The sequence below is a fragment of the Microtus ochrogaster genome, chromosome 5, assembly GCF_000317375.1.
Source record: "Microtus ochrogaster isolate Prairie Vole_2 chromosome 5, MicOch1.0, whole genome shotgun sequence".
Classification (NCBI taxonomy): domain Eukaryota; kingdom Metazoa; phylum Chordata; class Mammalia; order Rodentia; family Cricetidae; genus Microtus; species Microtus ochrogaster.
In genome coordinates, this window is record NC_022012.1 from 65,854,769 (window position 1) to 65,869,768 (window position 15,000).

Here is a 15,000-nt window from a genome sequence, read left to right on the forward strand (position 1 = left end):
GCAGTGTTTAAAAGAATACAGTTTCCGTGTAATTATTTCGGGGCATAAGCTAAGCTAGCCATGTGGGCGGCCGGGTGTGGGGGACCTGCCGCTCTTATTTCAACAAACATGTATAGTCGTGGTAATACTTTGTGGTAGAGAGATGCTAACAGGAGAAGCATAGGAAGGATGTGTTGCTTTCTTCTGCTCTTCTGAGTTCTCCTCTGGGGTCTCTGCAAGAGAACAGGTTGACAAGAGTAAACTATAGAAATGTAGTTACAGAACTTCTTGTTATAGTACATGGAAGAAGTGGCTGGGAGGGACAATGCAGTGGTCCTGGATGTCTTTGCGGTAGCAATGAGCAGAGTCATGGAGGAATGCCATTGTTGAGCAGTAGCAGGAACATGAGAGCATAGTTGCCCGAAAGGGACAGCAAGTCTTCTTCTTGGCTTATGTGTCTCCCAAGAAATAAATGTCCCTTCTCTCTGAGTATAGGGTCTTCCAACCGATTCCCAGAGCAGAGGAAGTCCTTCTTACCTGTGACATTTCCCAAACTGCTTTTCTCTTAAAATAGTCAATGCAAGGAAGGAAAAGATGATAGCTCTTCTAGAGAACCCGGGTTCCATTCTCAGCACCCATTCCTGATAGTTCGCAAGTGCCTGGAACTCTGGATCCAGGGCATTTGACACCCCTTTTGGCCTCAACAACACTCGCACACAGAGCATGCACACACTTGCATATGCATGCAGGCACACACACATTTGGCAAAAATATTTGATATAGCAGGTTGTCATATTTGAGTGTAGCATGTTCCAAATCCAAAAGAAATATTTTTGTAATTCTAGACAAAAATTGAGAAAGAGAGGTGTTATTCTCAGTAGTTCTGAAGCCTAAAGGTAATACCATAAAACAAAGCTAGAAACTTCAAGCCTGTGTCAAGAAGAAACCGTGGAATTACCACCAGCGGTTCTGTCTTTCCTCATTAATATCTGCTTATTATTCCACTGTGTCGGGTAATGTGAGGGTGATGGAGCCAGTAGGCAGGAGTCCAGGGTGCAGAGCAGAGAAGGGAGCAGTGGGGAAGCTCAGGTGTCTGCCCTGTGTAAGAAGCAAAGCCCTTGAGAGTAACAGGGAGCAGCTATGACACACTAACAAATTGTTATAGCTTCTAGTCTGAAAGAATGTATTTCAGCATCATTTTAATTTAAATGTCTTAGAATGTTGATAGAGTATGCTATATTTCTTTTCCTGTATTGTTAGATTTTTGTGATTTTTTTTCTTTAAGTATACTTTAGCTTTAATTATGGGGGGTGCACATGTGTGTGCGGTACCCACAGAAGCCTGAAGAGGGTGTTACATTCCATGGAGCTGGAGGTACAGCTGGTTATGAGCCACCTGATGCAAGTTCTGGGAGCTGAACTCTGGTCCTCCTCAAGAACAGTGCTGGTTCTTAACAACTGAGCCTTCTTCCCAGCCTTGTTTTGTTTGTTTGCCTTCCCTCCAGCCTCGGTTGTTTTTGTTTGGTTGGTTTGGGTTGGGTTTTTTCTGCTTTTCCTTTTTAAATTACTTGCTCGTCAAGTAATTGGACCGTCTGACTCAGACTGTGTCTTTTCATACTGATATTACCAGGTTACTTATTATGGAGCTTGTGTTTTTCCAGTGCCTCTCTATTTTAAATGGCAGTTCCATTTACACTGCATTTGCCAGGCTGCAGATACAACAGTGTCCTCAGCTCCCTTAAGCCATTAAAAAAAAAATTAGAACTAAGCCTTGACAGTTTGCATACCACTGTGAAAACCCTGAGAAGTCACAGTTGATTTTTAGAATCTTTCTTTTGAGGTTTTCAGATTCAAACTTCTAAATTAAAGACAGTATTTTTTTAATTTATTTATTTATTAAAGATTTCTGTCTCTTCCCCGCCACCGCCTCCCATTCCCCTCCCCCTCCCCCAATTAAGTCCCCCCCCCTCCTCAGCCCGAAGAGCAATCAGGGTTCCCTTGAAGTCATCTGGGGAGTCTGTCCTATGAACACTGCAGCCTCCAGATGCTATGCATAGCTTTTTCCTTCTCACGCAGACACAGCTCATCCTCCCTCCATCTAAACTATGAATGGTCATAACCAGGGTGTTCTGTATCCTAAACTACAAATGGTTAGACCAGGGTGCTCTGTGTCCTAAACTACGAATGGTCACACCAGGGTGCTCTGTATCCTAAACTATGAATGGTCATAACTCGGGTGTTCTGTATCCTAAGCTCTAATTTACATTGTGGTTGCAATGTGTCCATCTTAATTGTCATTGTGTTTCTACACACCCTGTTCTCACAGGAGTAGAAAACAAGATGAAAAAACTCTCAGGAAACCTGGTTCACTCTGCTCAGACTCTTTGCTCCTAGCTCCTCAGGGCCGTCTCCACTTCTGTGGTTTTCTGACCTCAATACTCTGTAGTTTTCATTGCATGGATATTATATACAGACTCCTAGATTTATACCTAGATACTTAACACTGTTGTTGCTATTGTAGATGATATTCTAATTTAGATTGCCAATGGCTTGTTGTTACCATATACAAATCCATGATTTTATAATGTGGGACCTTTCTTATAGTGGCGTTTTATAGTGATAGGCTGAGCACTTCTGATGTAGAAATTTTGTTTTGTTAGGGATGCTGTTGTTTGTTCTTAGTTTTAAGACAGGGTCTTACTGTATTAGCCCAGGCTGCTCCGGACTTGCAGTCTTCCATGGCTCATGCCACCTCATCAAGTGGCCACGTGGCTTGTTGGTAGCACATTGAGCATTCCTTATGCAGGGTGTCATGGTATTTACAAATCCAACCTTCTCTCCTCCCTTCCAGTCTCTATGCCTCTTCTTTCTCCTCCTTCTTTTGCAGAACTTCAGAACTTCAGTGATACTTACCAGGAAAACTGAGAATAAACATCATTGCTCAGATTATGACCTTACTGTGGACCATTAAGCGTGAGGTCCACAGGTTTTGTTGTTTGGTTTCTTGAAATACCATCTTTTTCTTTAGATCAGATTTGCCTTGAACTTGATTTTAGCTCAGGCTGGTCTCCAACTCACATTCCTTCCGTCTCTGTGCTTGAGTGCCGAGATTATAGAATTGTATCATTCTGTCCAGCAAGTAATATGTTTTTATAGATTTTTTTACATGGTGAATAAAATTCACTTCAATTTTAGTTTTCAGAAATTGTTTACTATATGTGGATGGATGTTGGAGTTGGTCATATGCTTCCTACATTTGGTGCAATAACCATCAAATTTTTTTCCGTTCTGTCCATTGGTTGGTAAATTACATTGTTCAGTTTGGGAATATTGAACTAACTTTGCACTTTCACAATAAACCTTTTTGATAGCAATCTTATTGCCTTGTGTATATTGTAAAGTTGGCTATGGTGGGTGCTGGAGAGATGCTCTGTGATTAGAAGCTCTTGCTGCTCTTGCAGAAGACTTTGATTCCCAACATCTTCATTGGGTGGATCATAACTATTGTAACTCCAGCTCCAGGGAAGCTAGCATCCTCTTCTGGCCTCTGTGGGCACCTGCACACATGTACACATGCACATGTAGATACACACAGATACACAATTAAAAGCAAAAATAAATCTTTAAAATCTATTGAATTCAGCTTTTCATTAGGATTGCATGAAGTGATGTATATGAGAGATATTAATTTTTAGTTTTAGTTTTGCCCTTTTTGTTCAGATACTATGACCTGATATTCTCTTACTTAAGTTCCAATTCAAACAATGAAAATAAATTATATATAATTATCCACATCACATAGACATCCCAGGAAATCCCTGAGCTCTGTCTCTTTGATGCCAATATAGTAACGTCTATTTGACCACTCTTTTCTTTGCCACTTATACACCCCCACTTATTAAAGTCAGCAGAATGAAACTGAATAATGAAAATATACATGTGTGTATGAGCTGTGTAATGACAACTGTAGTTATGAGTGAAATGAGGCATGTGGATTTTCAGGGATGTTACTACTTTTAATACACTAATATGACGTATTCTGTTTTAGGTTTCCCCAAGAACTAAACATGGGAAAGATAAGTGCAGAAATCATGTGGTCTCTCTTTGCTCTCGACATGAAATATGCTCTAGAGGGTAAGTCCATTGCCTAGAATAAATGTAAAGTAAAATATAGATTACTGTATTTAGCTAAGTTTTAAAGCATATTATGAAATGGTAGAAGATAATGAAATGGTCGCCAATAAAAGTCCTGAAGAACACATTTTTCACCAGACAGCCCAAGTTGCAATGTCCTAGCATGTGTTCTACCTATAGAGACATACAGGGACAGAAATTTTCTGTGAAAATTTTCCCCAAAGTGAGTCACACCTGAGGATGGGAGAAACAGTACTGTTCCTGCTATTTGTCTCTATAGACTTGGAAGTAGCACCTCTAGACAGATGTGGTTAAAGTATAGCCAGCACTCACACAGAGTCAATAGGAAGACTTTTCACCAAGAGCTCTACCTCAGCAAGTACAAATCAAACAATGGGGAGTCAGAGGAAAACAACCTTAGGTTGACTATGTCTATACAGCTTGTTTGAACATCCTTCTACACATAAAGGTTGTGATGCAGCCATCAACCAAGCAGCCATGCTTGAACACAAAACCTAGTAGAAACCTTCTTGAGATATAGTCAGCAAGTGTACAGTGAGCCAGGGGACACCAAGTGGTTTCCACCCCATTCCGGATGAGGCAGGACAAAAGGGTAATAGCTGCAGCCCTTTCTTGAGCAAGACTATGAAGCAGAGTTACAAGCACTGCTCTGGGCAGACGACTGCCATACAGCAAGGACAGAGCAATAGCAGTGGAGATCTGGGGATGGCTCTCCTAAAGCAGACTTGAGGTAGAGGCACCACAGCTTTCAGTAAGGAACGTTTCCTTCATAAAGACCTGCATAAGAAATAGGAACAAAAAACCTTGAGGTAAAGGACAAAAGAGAAATGAAGTCAACGGAGATAGATTTGAGCAAAGAAAAGTTAGTGCCTAGCAAGAGGTAAGTTTAGAGACTGATGGGGAGAGTTACAGGGCCCAGGGGGCCATACAAGAGACTTGGCTAAGAGGAATGCCAAGAGATCGTCTTATTCAGATGTACAACTTAGGAAAGTATTTAACCAGTTTTCTAAGACTGGCTGATGCAGTAGGACCAGCTCAGAGTCCATGCTCCTGGAACCTCTGCTTTTCAGCTTTGCCAAAACATAATGCGATGACATCAAAAAGAATACTCAAGATAAACAAGTGAGATGCATCATGCTTTATAATTTGGTTTTCTGGGAAATCAAGATCTGCCATCCACAACCAGAGAGCTTAATCTAATCTTTAAAATTATCCTGGCACTGTTCGCAGGCACGGATGCATGAGGTCTTTCTTTGTTAACATGTGACGGACCTTCCTCCAGTTAAACACTTTACAACACTTTGACTTGACTGTCTGTGGTCTGAAAGCACTCATAAGAATAAGACAGCAGCCAGCAGTCTACCAAGCACCTAAGACTCCCCAGGCATCCTCTGCCTCCATGGTCTGTTCCTTGCACTCTTCAGCCCTGCTTTGGACATCTAAAATGTTAGAGTCCACAGTAGAATTCTCAGACCCCTCCGTCCAAACTCGCTCCTTCTTTGTCCATCCTTCCTGTAGCTCTTGGCACAGCATTCGTCTAGTGACCCAAGCTAATCGAGTAAGGTCAGCACTGATTCCTTCATGACCAAAACTCATTCTCCACTGTCACTGTCCTCATGGCTGGGCTTTTCGCCCTACTAGTCTTCTCATACAGCCATGCAAGAGGCTTCCAGTGTTACACTCTCAGATGAGACTTCCTCTAACACAGTAGTATTTTATGCTCTATAATAAACCATGGAGATTACAGTAACTACCTAAGGCCATCTTAATTCAATGGGGCAATAGAAATAGCCGTGAAGGAAGGACTTGCCCATCTATGGTCTTGGGGGCATGTTCATAATTTTGTTTACCTATTCTTACCTGTACAACCAGAGGATCACATTGGCTCAAAGGATCAGGTAGTGGGACAAAGTGGCTCCCCCACCAGACTCCGTAGGAATTGATGATTTAGATCCATTTCAAGGTGATACTACCAGTGTGTCCCCACATTTGCTAGTATAGAAACTTACTGATATATGTTTGGCTATTAACCTTTTACATACCCTTCATTTATCAACTTGGCAAACCCTACAGTCAGCTGAGAGAAGAAGCCTCTGATGGGGAATTACCTACATCAGATTGACCTGTGGGCATGTCTGTGTAGGATTGTCTCAATCACAAATTGAAGTAGAAGGACCTAGTCCACTACTAGAGACACATTTTTATATAGCCAGTAGTTCTGGGCTATCTGAGAAAACTAGAAAATGAGCCAGCAAGCAGTGTTCCTCCAGTTTCTGCTTCCAAGACCCTCAGTGATGGACTTTTAGGTGCAAGTGAAAGCCAAATAAATCATTTCCTCCCCTAAGTTGCTTTTTGTCAGTGTTTTAAAACAGCAACACAAAGCAAATTAGAACAATTATCTTTATTTAAAAAGAGTACAAATCCAGGTGTAGTGACCCATGCCTTTAATTCCAGTATTTGGGAGTCAGAAGCAGAGAGATTTTTGTGAGTTCAAGGCCAGCCTGGTCTACATAGTGAGTTCCAGGGCAGACAAAGCTGGGTCGTGAGACCCTGTCTCAATAAAACTAAATAATGATCAGTTTTAGACAAGTAAATATATATCTAAAAATATAAAACTTGAGATTTTAATATCTTTGAAACAGTTAAATTATAACTGCTACAATAAAATTTATTTAGCTTTGTTCAGAAGCTTATTAATTATAGGTTCATAATTTCACATTCAATACAAAAGCAGTAACCTAAAATTTTGTTGAGATTCTATCATCAAAAAGTAACCCAAGATCAACCAATCAACAATTTATGATTTTCATAGACATTGAGAATAAGAATTGTCTGATCAAGAATTTTTGTTCATTTGACTTTCCAAAAATAGAAATATCTCACCTATCATATAATCTATCCACTTAGAGTATATATAAGTCAGTAGTTGTTGGCATTTTACATTTGTTAGTGTTTTCAGGAAGGCGTGCATATGTAATAATATAGGGAATAACTTGGATGGTGCATCTTCTGTTAAATGACAAGGCTTTATGCTGTATCACTATTGTATTAGTCTCCTCATATTCAGAAGTCCTTAGTAGAAACTAGTGTATGCATTTGTGTGAGGGATGTTGTAAATAGAACAACCTTGAACAAGACCCCTAAGGACAAAGTCAGAGTCCTTCACCATTGCAGCTGAGCACTTTGGGATTACAAACTGTGAGGCAACGAAAGATTTGAAAGTTGAGGCAGAAAGTGCAGAAAGCTCCATCACTTACTATTGTGTGAGCTTGAGCAATTAACACACAAACTCTCTAAACATTAGCTTCTTTTCTAGGAAATGCTTGGTAATAACAGGTTTAGGGTTGCTGTAAATAAAAAATAACTACGTGTGTGTGTGTGTGCGCGTGCATGCGTGCGCGCGCGCATGCTACATACATGGTGAGGGACACCCGCGAATGGCAAAAGAGGCCATCAGATCCCCAGCAGCCATGGTTACAAGTAGCTGAGAGCTGCCTCTCATATTCTGGGAACTGAACTCAAGTCCTTTGGAAGAGCTACAGAGGTCGAAGCCTTTCCTTAGCCCTAAAATGAGTCTTTAATAAGTCTTGCAAGCTCTCAAGAATGGTGCTAATGAAAGGAGACTATTTCAGTTGCCATACAAAGATTGAAAGAGTCCCCAGAATTTCCAAGGGTCAGGGCTCAGTTATAGTGGAGATTGTTATGGACAAGTAACAATCTGGATCTCTCTCTCCCCTCTTCCCATTTCATCCTAATAAGTGTCTTCAAGAAACATCTCCATCTCTTTCTTACAGTTTTTGAGTAATAATTAATAGCAAAAGCTTAGGACTAAGAGCATCTCAAGAATTGAAGGTGTACTCTTAAGGACAGTCCCCAGGCAGGCTCTTTGCATGTTGTTATTCTGCCTCTTTGCCTCATAAAACATTGTTCAAATTAATTGACTGTGGAGCACTGTTTCAAGCCACTGACCTAGACAGGCTGTGTTGTTCTTACATAATGTGCCTTGTGGCCAAAGTGCCCAAGTATGACTCGTGAGCAGCTCAGATGGAGTTCAGGTCAACAGAACTGGCAAGAATCTAAGGACTAGATGCTTTGGGGAGCAGCATTTTGCCCTTACTCCAGGGACTCACCAGCCTCTCATTAAAAGATAAAACTACTCTATTCCCATCTTTGTTCAGCCTGTTTGAGGCAATACATTTTGTATTCATGGCTGGCATAAACCACCTTTCAAATTCAATATGCAATGTGATATAATTGATGCAGATGTAATATTTGTTGAGTGGAGCCAGGTATCAGAAGACTCTTGTCCTGAAAAGAACATTGGACTTAAATAACCTGAGGGAGGGATGATTTATCGTGACTCATATTCCAGAGGATTCTGGCCATCATGGCGGGCAAGCGTGATCGAGCAGAGTAATCACATCATGACTTCAGGAAGCAGAGGAAAGCAGAGCTAGCTGACTTTCTTCCCCACGTTCAGGGTTGGTCTTGCCTACTTCCTCCCAGTATTCTCTGGAGAAACCCTCAGGAACACAACTAGAGGTGTGCCCCCCTCATCCATGCCTCTGTTTCAATCAGTCATCCAAGGTTAAATTCTCATGAAAACATGAGAAAAGCAGTACAGGAAGAGAGAGGTGCTCAGATCGGATGTGTACCTCATGCCAGAACACAGTTGGTCTGCAGCGTTCCTTCCAAATATCTCTCGAGACAGCAGTCAGGCCAAGCTTTAATATGGGGTTTACTGTTCCGTGTTCACTTCAGTAGTACTATTTGTTAAACATACCAACCTTCAGTTTCTGCATTTGCCTACTGACTGAAATCCTACAGATAAAGTGTTAAGAACAGAGCAACAGGCAAGCAAGGGCGTGAGAGGAAGAGGTGCCCACAGTTAGTAAGGACTCGACAAATGCTAACTATTTATTGATAACCATTGTAGCCTGTTAAACAAGAAGCAGGCATCTAAATGCCTCGATATGCATGTTACTGAAATGTTTGACCAGTCAGAAAAATCAATGGACATTGTGTTTGTCGTTGTATTAATTAAGCCTGACTCCCTGGAGTTCTTAACCTGGCTGCTTCTACATGGTGTGACAAAGACCTGTGTCTTCAAAGTTCTTAAGTTGCAGCTTTTGCAAGATCCAAAGACAGGAGTCAGATGTTCAGGGTCAGGTGTTGGGGGCCCAGATGTTAAGGGTCAGACTTTAGGGGTCAGGGTGAGGTTTTAGGGCCAGATGTAGAGAAGGTCCAAAAGATTCAAGTAATTTCTAAATAATAATCATATTAAAGACTGCTTAGGATTCCTTAAAATATTGGTTCTTAAAGAGACTATGGCTGAGCTTCAAGTCATATTAGAAAATGCATCCATACTTGAGAATGACAAGGGTGAGGAACAAATATGTTGCAAAGAGGGCCTGTTTATTCGTCCTGGTCGCCTGGCCAGCTTAGCCCCAAAATACAACCACACAGAAATTGTATTCATTAAAACACTGCTTGGCCCATTAGCTCTAAGTTCTTTTTGGCTAATTCTAATATTAGTTTAACCCATCTCCATTAATCTGTGTATCACCACGTGGCAGTGGCTTACCAGGTGAAATTCCCAGCTTCTGTCTCTGGTGGCTTCATGGTGTCTCTCTTCGACTCTGCTTTCTTCCTCCCAGAATTCAGTTCCGTGTTTCCCACCTACCTAAATTCTGCCCTATCAACAGGCCAGGGAAGTTTCTTTATTCATTAACCAATAAAAGCTGAACATGGATAGAAGGACCTCCTACACCACAGATGTCTGATGTCTCTGACAAATTCAACACATTCTCTGATTGGTGCCTGAACTAGGGACTGAAGAGGTTGTGCCCATGACCCAGTGTCTGATCTCATTACTTACTGGAGGGAGGGGGAGGTGTCACTGAGAAGACATCAGTTTGTCTAAGAATTATTTTATTAAATTGGCCTAGGCAGAGATAAAATTAATTATAATGCATAAGGCACAGTTGACTTTTCACCTTGCTTGAGTCTCCTTGATCAAGGTTGTTTACTTTCAGTAATTCCAAAACTTCTTGCTTTATGTTCCTGGAGTAGGCAGGCAGGATAAACAATGTGTGTGATTAATTTAGTGATTATCAATGGAGACATTTGGCCTTCAGATTACAGGAAAGCAAAACAGACATCCAGGAGGACCTGAGATGCTGCTGTCCGCCTGAACCTTTAACTGGCCATCATTCACCTTATTATCTAGTTCAGTGGAAGATAATTAAAATATTATGACCCACATGATATACTGTGTTCCTTTGATAGACATCAGAGTAAGTATATAATTAACCCATTTTCTCTGGGTCCAAATGAAAAGATAATTAAACAGCAAAAACAAGACTAAGCTGCTATCTCAGACTATGAATGTTTCTCTCACTGGTCATATCAGCAAATCCTTTGGATGAACATCCCCTTGTGTTCTAAAATTATGTGGTGACCCATGAATCTGCTTTCCACATGGAAGAGTGTAGTAGAATCCCAAACAAATAGAAATGAATTTCTAGAACCCCAGTGAGCTCTTCCATAGACCTGGCAGGACCCATATTGTCTGTTCAGATACTTTTCGTTGTAGTCTGGTCAATATTTAGAGAATACATGAAGGTCTTGATGAATGTTTTCCTTCTGCCTCTGAGGCTGTAACAAGAAAATTCGAGTTATAGCTCACATACTCTGTGTGTCTACTCAGTTTTGAAATAAAGAGCAATGAGTACCAACAATGCATGGTTTTGTCTAATTTTGTATCCTGGTCCCTTGTGCTCCACAGAAACACTGAGATTTCTGGAATTTTCCACTTGAGATGCTATTTGAACTTAAATCCCAGAGCTGGAGAGATGACTTAGCAGCTAAGAACACTTGGTACAGGACACAGAGACACACAGCCAAACATTAGACAGAGCTTGGGGAAACCCTGCAGAAGAGGGGAAGGAAGGATTGTTAGAGCCAGAGGGGTCAAGGACGCCATGAGAACACAGCCCATAGAGTCAACTATCAAGGGCTCCCAGGGGCTCCCAGAAACTGATGCAACAATCACAGAGCCTGTGTGGGTCTGAGCTACATCTTGAGTATGCCTAACAGTGGGGGTGTTGTCACTGACTCTGCCTGTTCTTTGGACCCTTCTCCTCCTAATAGGTTGCTTTGTCCAGCCTTGATATGAGGGTTTATGCTAGTCTTACTGTAACTTGTTATGCTGTTATGCACACATTATCAAGCAACTCATAGCTCCCTATAACTCCAGTTCCAGGAGATCTAACACACTCTTCTGGCCACATGGTTGTGGATGGGGATTCCGGTCAAGGCTGACTAGCTAGAAGATGCCCTAGGAGGTCAAGCCACCTGGCTGTTGATCTCAGTTCTCAGCAGGAACCTCACATTAACTGCTTGACTGTCATTGAGTCTCAGCAGCTAGCTTATCTCAGGTTAGTTCAACTAAAGGGCTAAAGCTGCCATGTTAGTCTAGACATGACATAGCCACACCCTGTCACTTCTACAGTACTTTATTGGTGACACAGCTTAGTAAATTACAGACATTGCCTTTGTTCAGTGGCTTTCTCCAACATTTCCACTGTCTCTAGAACCACACAAATCTATAAACGGATCATTTCTCTTCTACCCCTAAAATGTATCTACTCCTCCCTTCCCTTCCTCTTCTCTAGCTATTTCAGCCACAACCCCTCCACTTTGCTGTCTCAAGAAGCCCTGAGTAATTAGCACCTTTTTCTTCTTGCTGTCCTGTAATCTATTAGCTACTATTATGCAGACTGACAGCCATTAATTTAAAATAGGCCCTGTCTAGTCCCAGTTCCCTTTTTTCTGGCACAGACTGGATTAGAACTCCCTAAGTAGCCTAGGCTGGATTTGAACTCTGCCTCAGCCTTCCGGTGCGGTGCATGGCTTACAGGCTCTTACCACATGTGCCGCCCTAGCTCCTCCTCTGCAGTTGACTTTTTCTCCCTGGATTCCTCCTCTGTTTCCCTTCATGGAGATGCCTTCTTTCTCTGCAGTCTGAACTCTTAAAGCAGCTGTAAGAATAAAGTAAGACAGTCTCAGCGTCCTTGAGAGTTTTTACAGGTGGTCCACCCTTCACCATAATCCAAACTTAGATTTCCATCACTGTGGACAGAAATCTGTTCCCGTCAGCCATCACGCCATGCCAGTGGTACTGTGTGGATTTTGAATAGGTGAACCTTATGGTGTTTAAATCCTAGTTTAATGCAGTTGTGATAAAAAGGGATTTGGAAATAGAATTTTATACAAATCTCTTTTAACTATTAAGATTAAGAGAAGAAACCATGAGAATAACAATTTGAAGCATGATTGTTTTTGTTTTATAAACCTCCATAGTCCCTGGTCTTTATGTTTGTCAGTAGTAGTATTCATGATCAACATTGCCATTGTTATGAGACAGGGTCTCATGTAGCCCAGGCTGGACTCAAATTTGCTATCTAGCTGAGGATGGCCTTCATCCTCCTGCCTTCACCCCCTGAGAACTAGGATTACTGGCATTTTCTACCACACCTGGTTTATTCAGGGCTACAGATTAAACCCAGGGCTTTATGTGTGGTAGGCAAATGACCTACCAACTGAGGTACATTCCCAGCCAAATGATTTCCTTCTTTATCGTTTTATTCATTATTTCTTCATACCATAATAGGTAATTATTTTTCCTGGTCTATAGAAGGCAACTCCTTGTAAAGAAACCATGGTACTTAGAACACATCTATCCTTAAAATGTTGGCTGTACCTGGTTAGCTGTTACCTTTATTAAGTTTCTTTATCATATTCATTTATATACAGCATAATGCAGATATAGATAATTTCAATTGTTAACCAATATTGATATTTTTAATAGTTATTTGTTTTTAATTATTGTTTGCAATTGAATTCTACCCAGATTTATTACTTTCAGATTAAAAACCTATTACATGTTTTACTTATTTATTTTTTATGTGTCTATGCTGAGGCACGTGTATGAAGGTCAGAGACAACTTGCAGGGGTTGGTTCCTTCTTTCTACCATATAAATTCTGGAGATTGAAGCCGGGTCATCAGGCCTGACAACAAGCACCATTTCTCACTGAGCCATCTTGCCAGCTCTGATTTTCATCTACTGGTTCTCATTTTTATCTCTAGAGGAATTTGACACCGAGACGTTAAAGGCAGTGTAACAACAGGATTGCTCTACTGCCCTTCCTTTAACTGATTTCTAGTCACCTAAGGAGATAGGTGTTGAGTCACCCAGGAGTTCCAAGAGAGACAGTGTCACATCCTTCTGAACAAATGTTTTCTTGTTGTCTTTTACATTGTGCTAATGTCATGTCTTGGTACCCTACCTCCATTTCTGTGAACTCGCCGAAGTACCTTGACAACTTAGGGGAGAAAGGGATTTTAATCCCAAGACCCAGTCCATCCTATCAGGAAAGTCACAATAGCAAAGGCTTGAAGCACCCAGTCACATCACAGTCAAGAGCAGAAAGAACTAAGCACATGCGTGCTCACTCACTGGCTTGGCTGCTCATACACAGCTCCAGACCCTCTGGCTAGGGAATGGTGCTGCCCACATCCAAGGTGGCTCTTCAGACCTCAATTCACACAATTAGGAAAAATACCCCACAGAAACGTCCCCTAGCCAGATGGATCAAGACAATTTCTTACTGGGGCTCTCTCCTCCCCCAGCAATCTTAGGTTGTGTCAAGCTAGCAATAAAAACTAGCCATCACGCTTGGTTAGTACTCGATTAACCAAACCAAGCTGATATCAGCTTCAAATTTTTAGGTAATTTTTGTTAAAATGTAAGTAACTGTTAAAGATTCATTATGAGTCTTTTCCATCTTCTTTGTGTTGAGTTTCAGCTTTCACTTACAAGTTTAGATTTTTTTTGAATGTGCTCATTTCGTAGTCTCATTAGATTATTAAGCTGCCCAACATTTTATACAGTAATTCAATATTAAACAGGACTAACAGAAATTAAGGTGCCCAGAGGTTAAATGGCTTGTCAGACCTTATTCCCTATGCCAAGTTAAAAGTGTGAAGAGTTATCTTGTTTAAATTTGTGCTAACTGAATAAAACTGTTTGCATGGGGATTTGAATTTCATTTTCTGTCCATTATGGGGAAGACATAACCCTTGAGGTTAATAGCTGCACTCAATGCTCATTAGAAGCTAAGAACATTAGGAAGCAGAATGAGCGCGCTGGGTGACAGGGAGCTCTGATCCATCTCCGCAGGGAAGGTGTGGCATTTGGTAACAGTATGTGAATTTCCAGTGTAGCGGGAACAGCGGTGCTTGGATTTGAACTGACCTTGCCCACTTAGTGAGGCACACTTCCAAGGGGAATGTTAGAAAGTATAAACCATATCATAAGTTCTTCTTGGAGAAATGCTGGTCGGAGTGATGCTATTTAAGAAGGCACATTTCATAAATTTGTGTTTCCTATTGCCTTTACATATAAAGTCATTTGGAAAAAATCTACACAGGGTGGAAGATTGCAGGCAAAGTACTGGGTTTGGGCTTTTTTTTAAATGAATGTTTGATTTTGTTAAGATTTATTTTCTTTTCAAAATTATGTATATGTGTCTGTGTGTGGATTTGTACACAGGAGTGCAGGTGGCTGCAGAAGCCGGATGGCTTAGAGCTTTGGGAGCTGGAGTTACAGGCAAATGTGAACTGCCTGCCGAGGGTGCTGGAAACTGAACTTCAACCCTCTGCAAGGGCACTACATGCTCTTGACTGTTGAGCCCCACCTCTCCAGATCCTGGTTTTATTAGATTTTATTTTTAAGAAAAATATAAAGTAAATTCTATTTGGGTTTATGACACTATCAATTTTCCTGGAATACTTCAAAGTTT

General features: G+C 41.1%; 1 protein-coding gene across 3 annotated transcripts in view; it reads left to right on the forward strand.

The window, feature by feature from the left end:
• Unc13c (unc-13 homolog C) overlaps positions 1 to 15,000 on the forward strand; it is a 462,492-nt gene that overhangs the window by 305,112 nt on the left and 142,380 nt on the right. For all 3 annotated transcript variants that reach the window (XM_013346384.2, XM_026778986.1, XM_005347631.3), the window contains exon 19: positions 4,027 to 4,112. In XM_013346384.2, the coding sequence (XP_013201838.1) occupies positions 4,027 to 4,112 (86 nt within the window). The remainder of the gene's footprint in view (positions 1 to 4,026; positions 4,113 to 15,000) is intronic.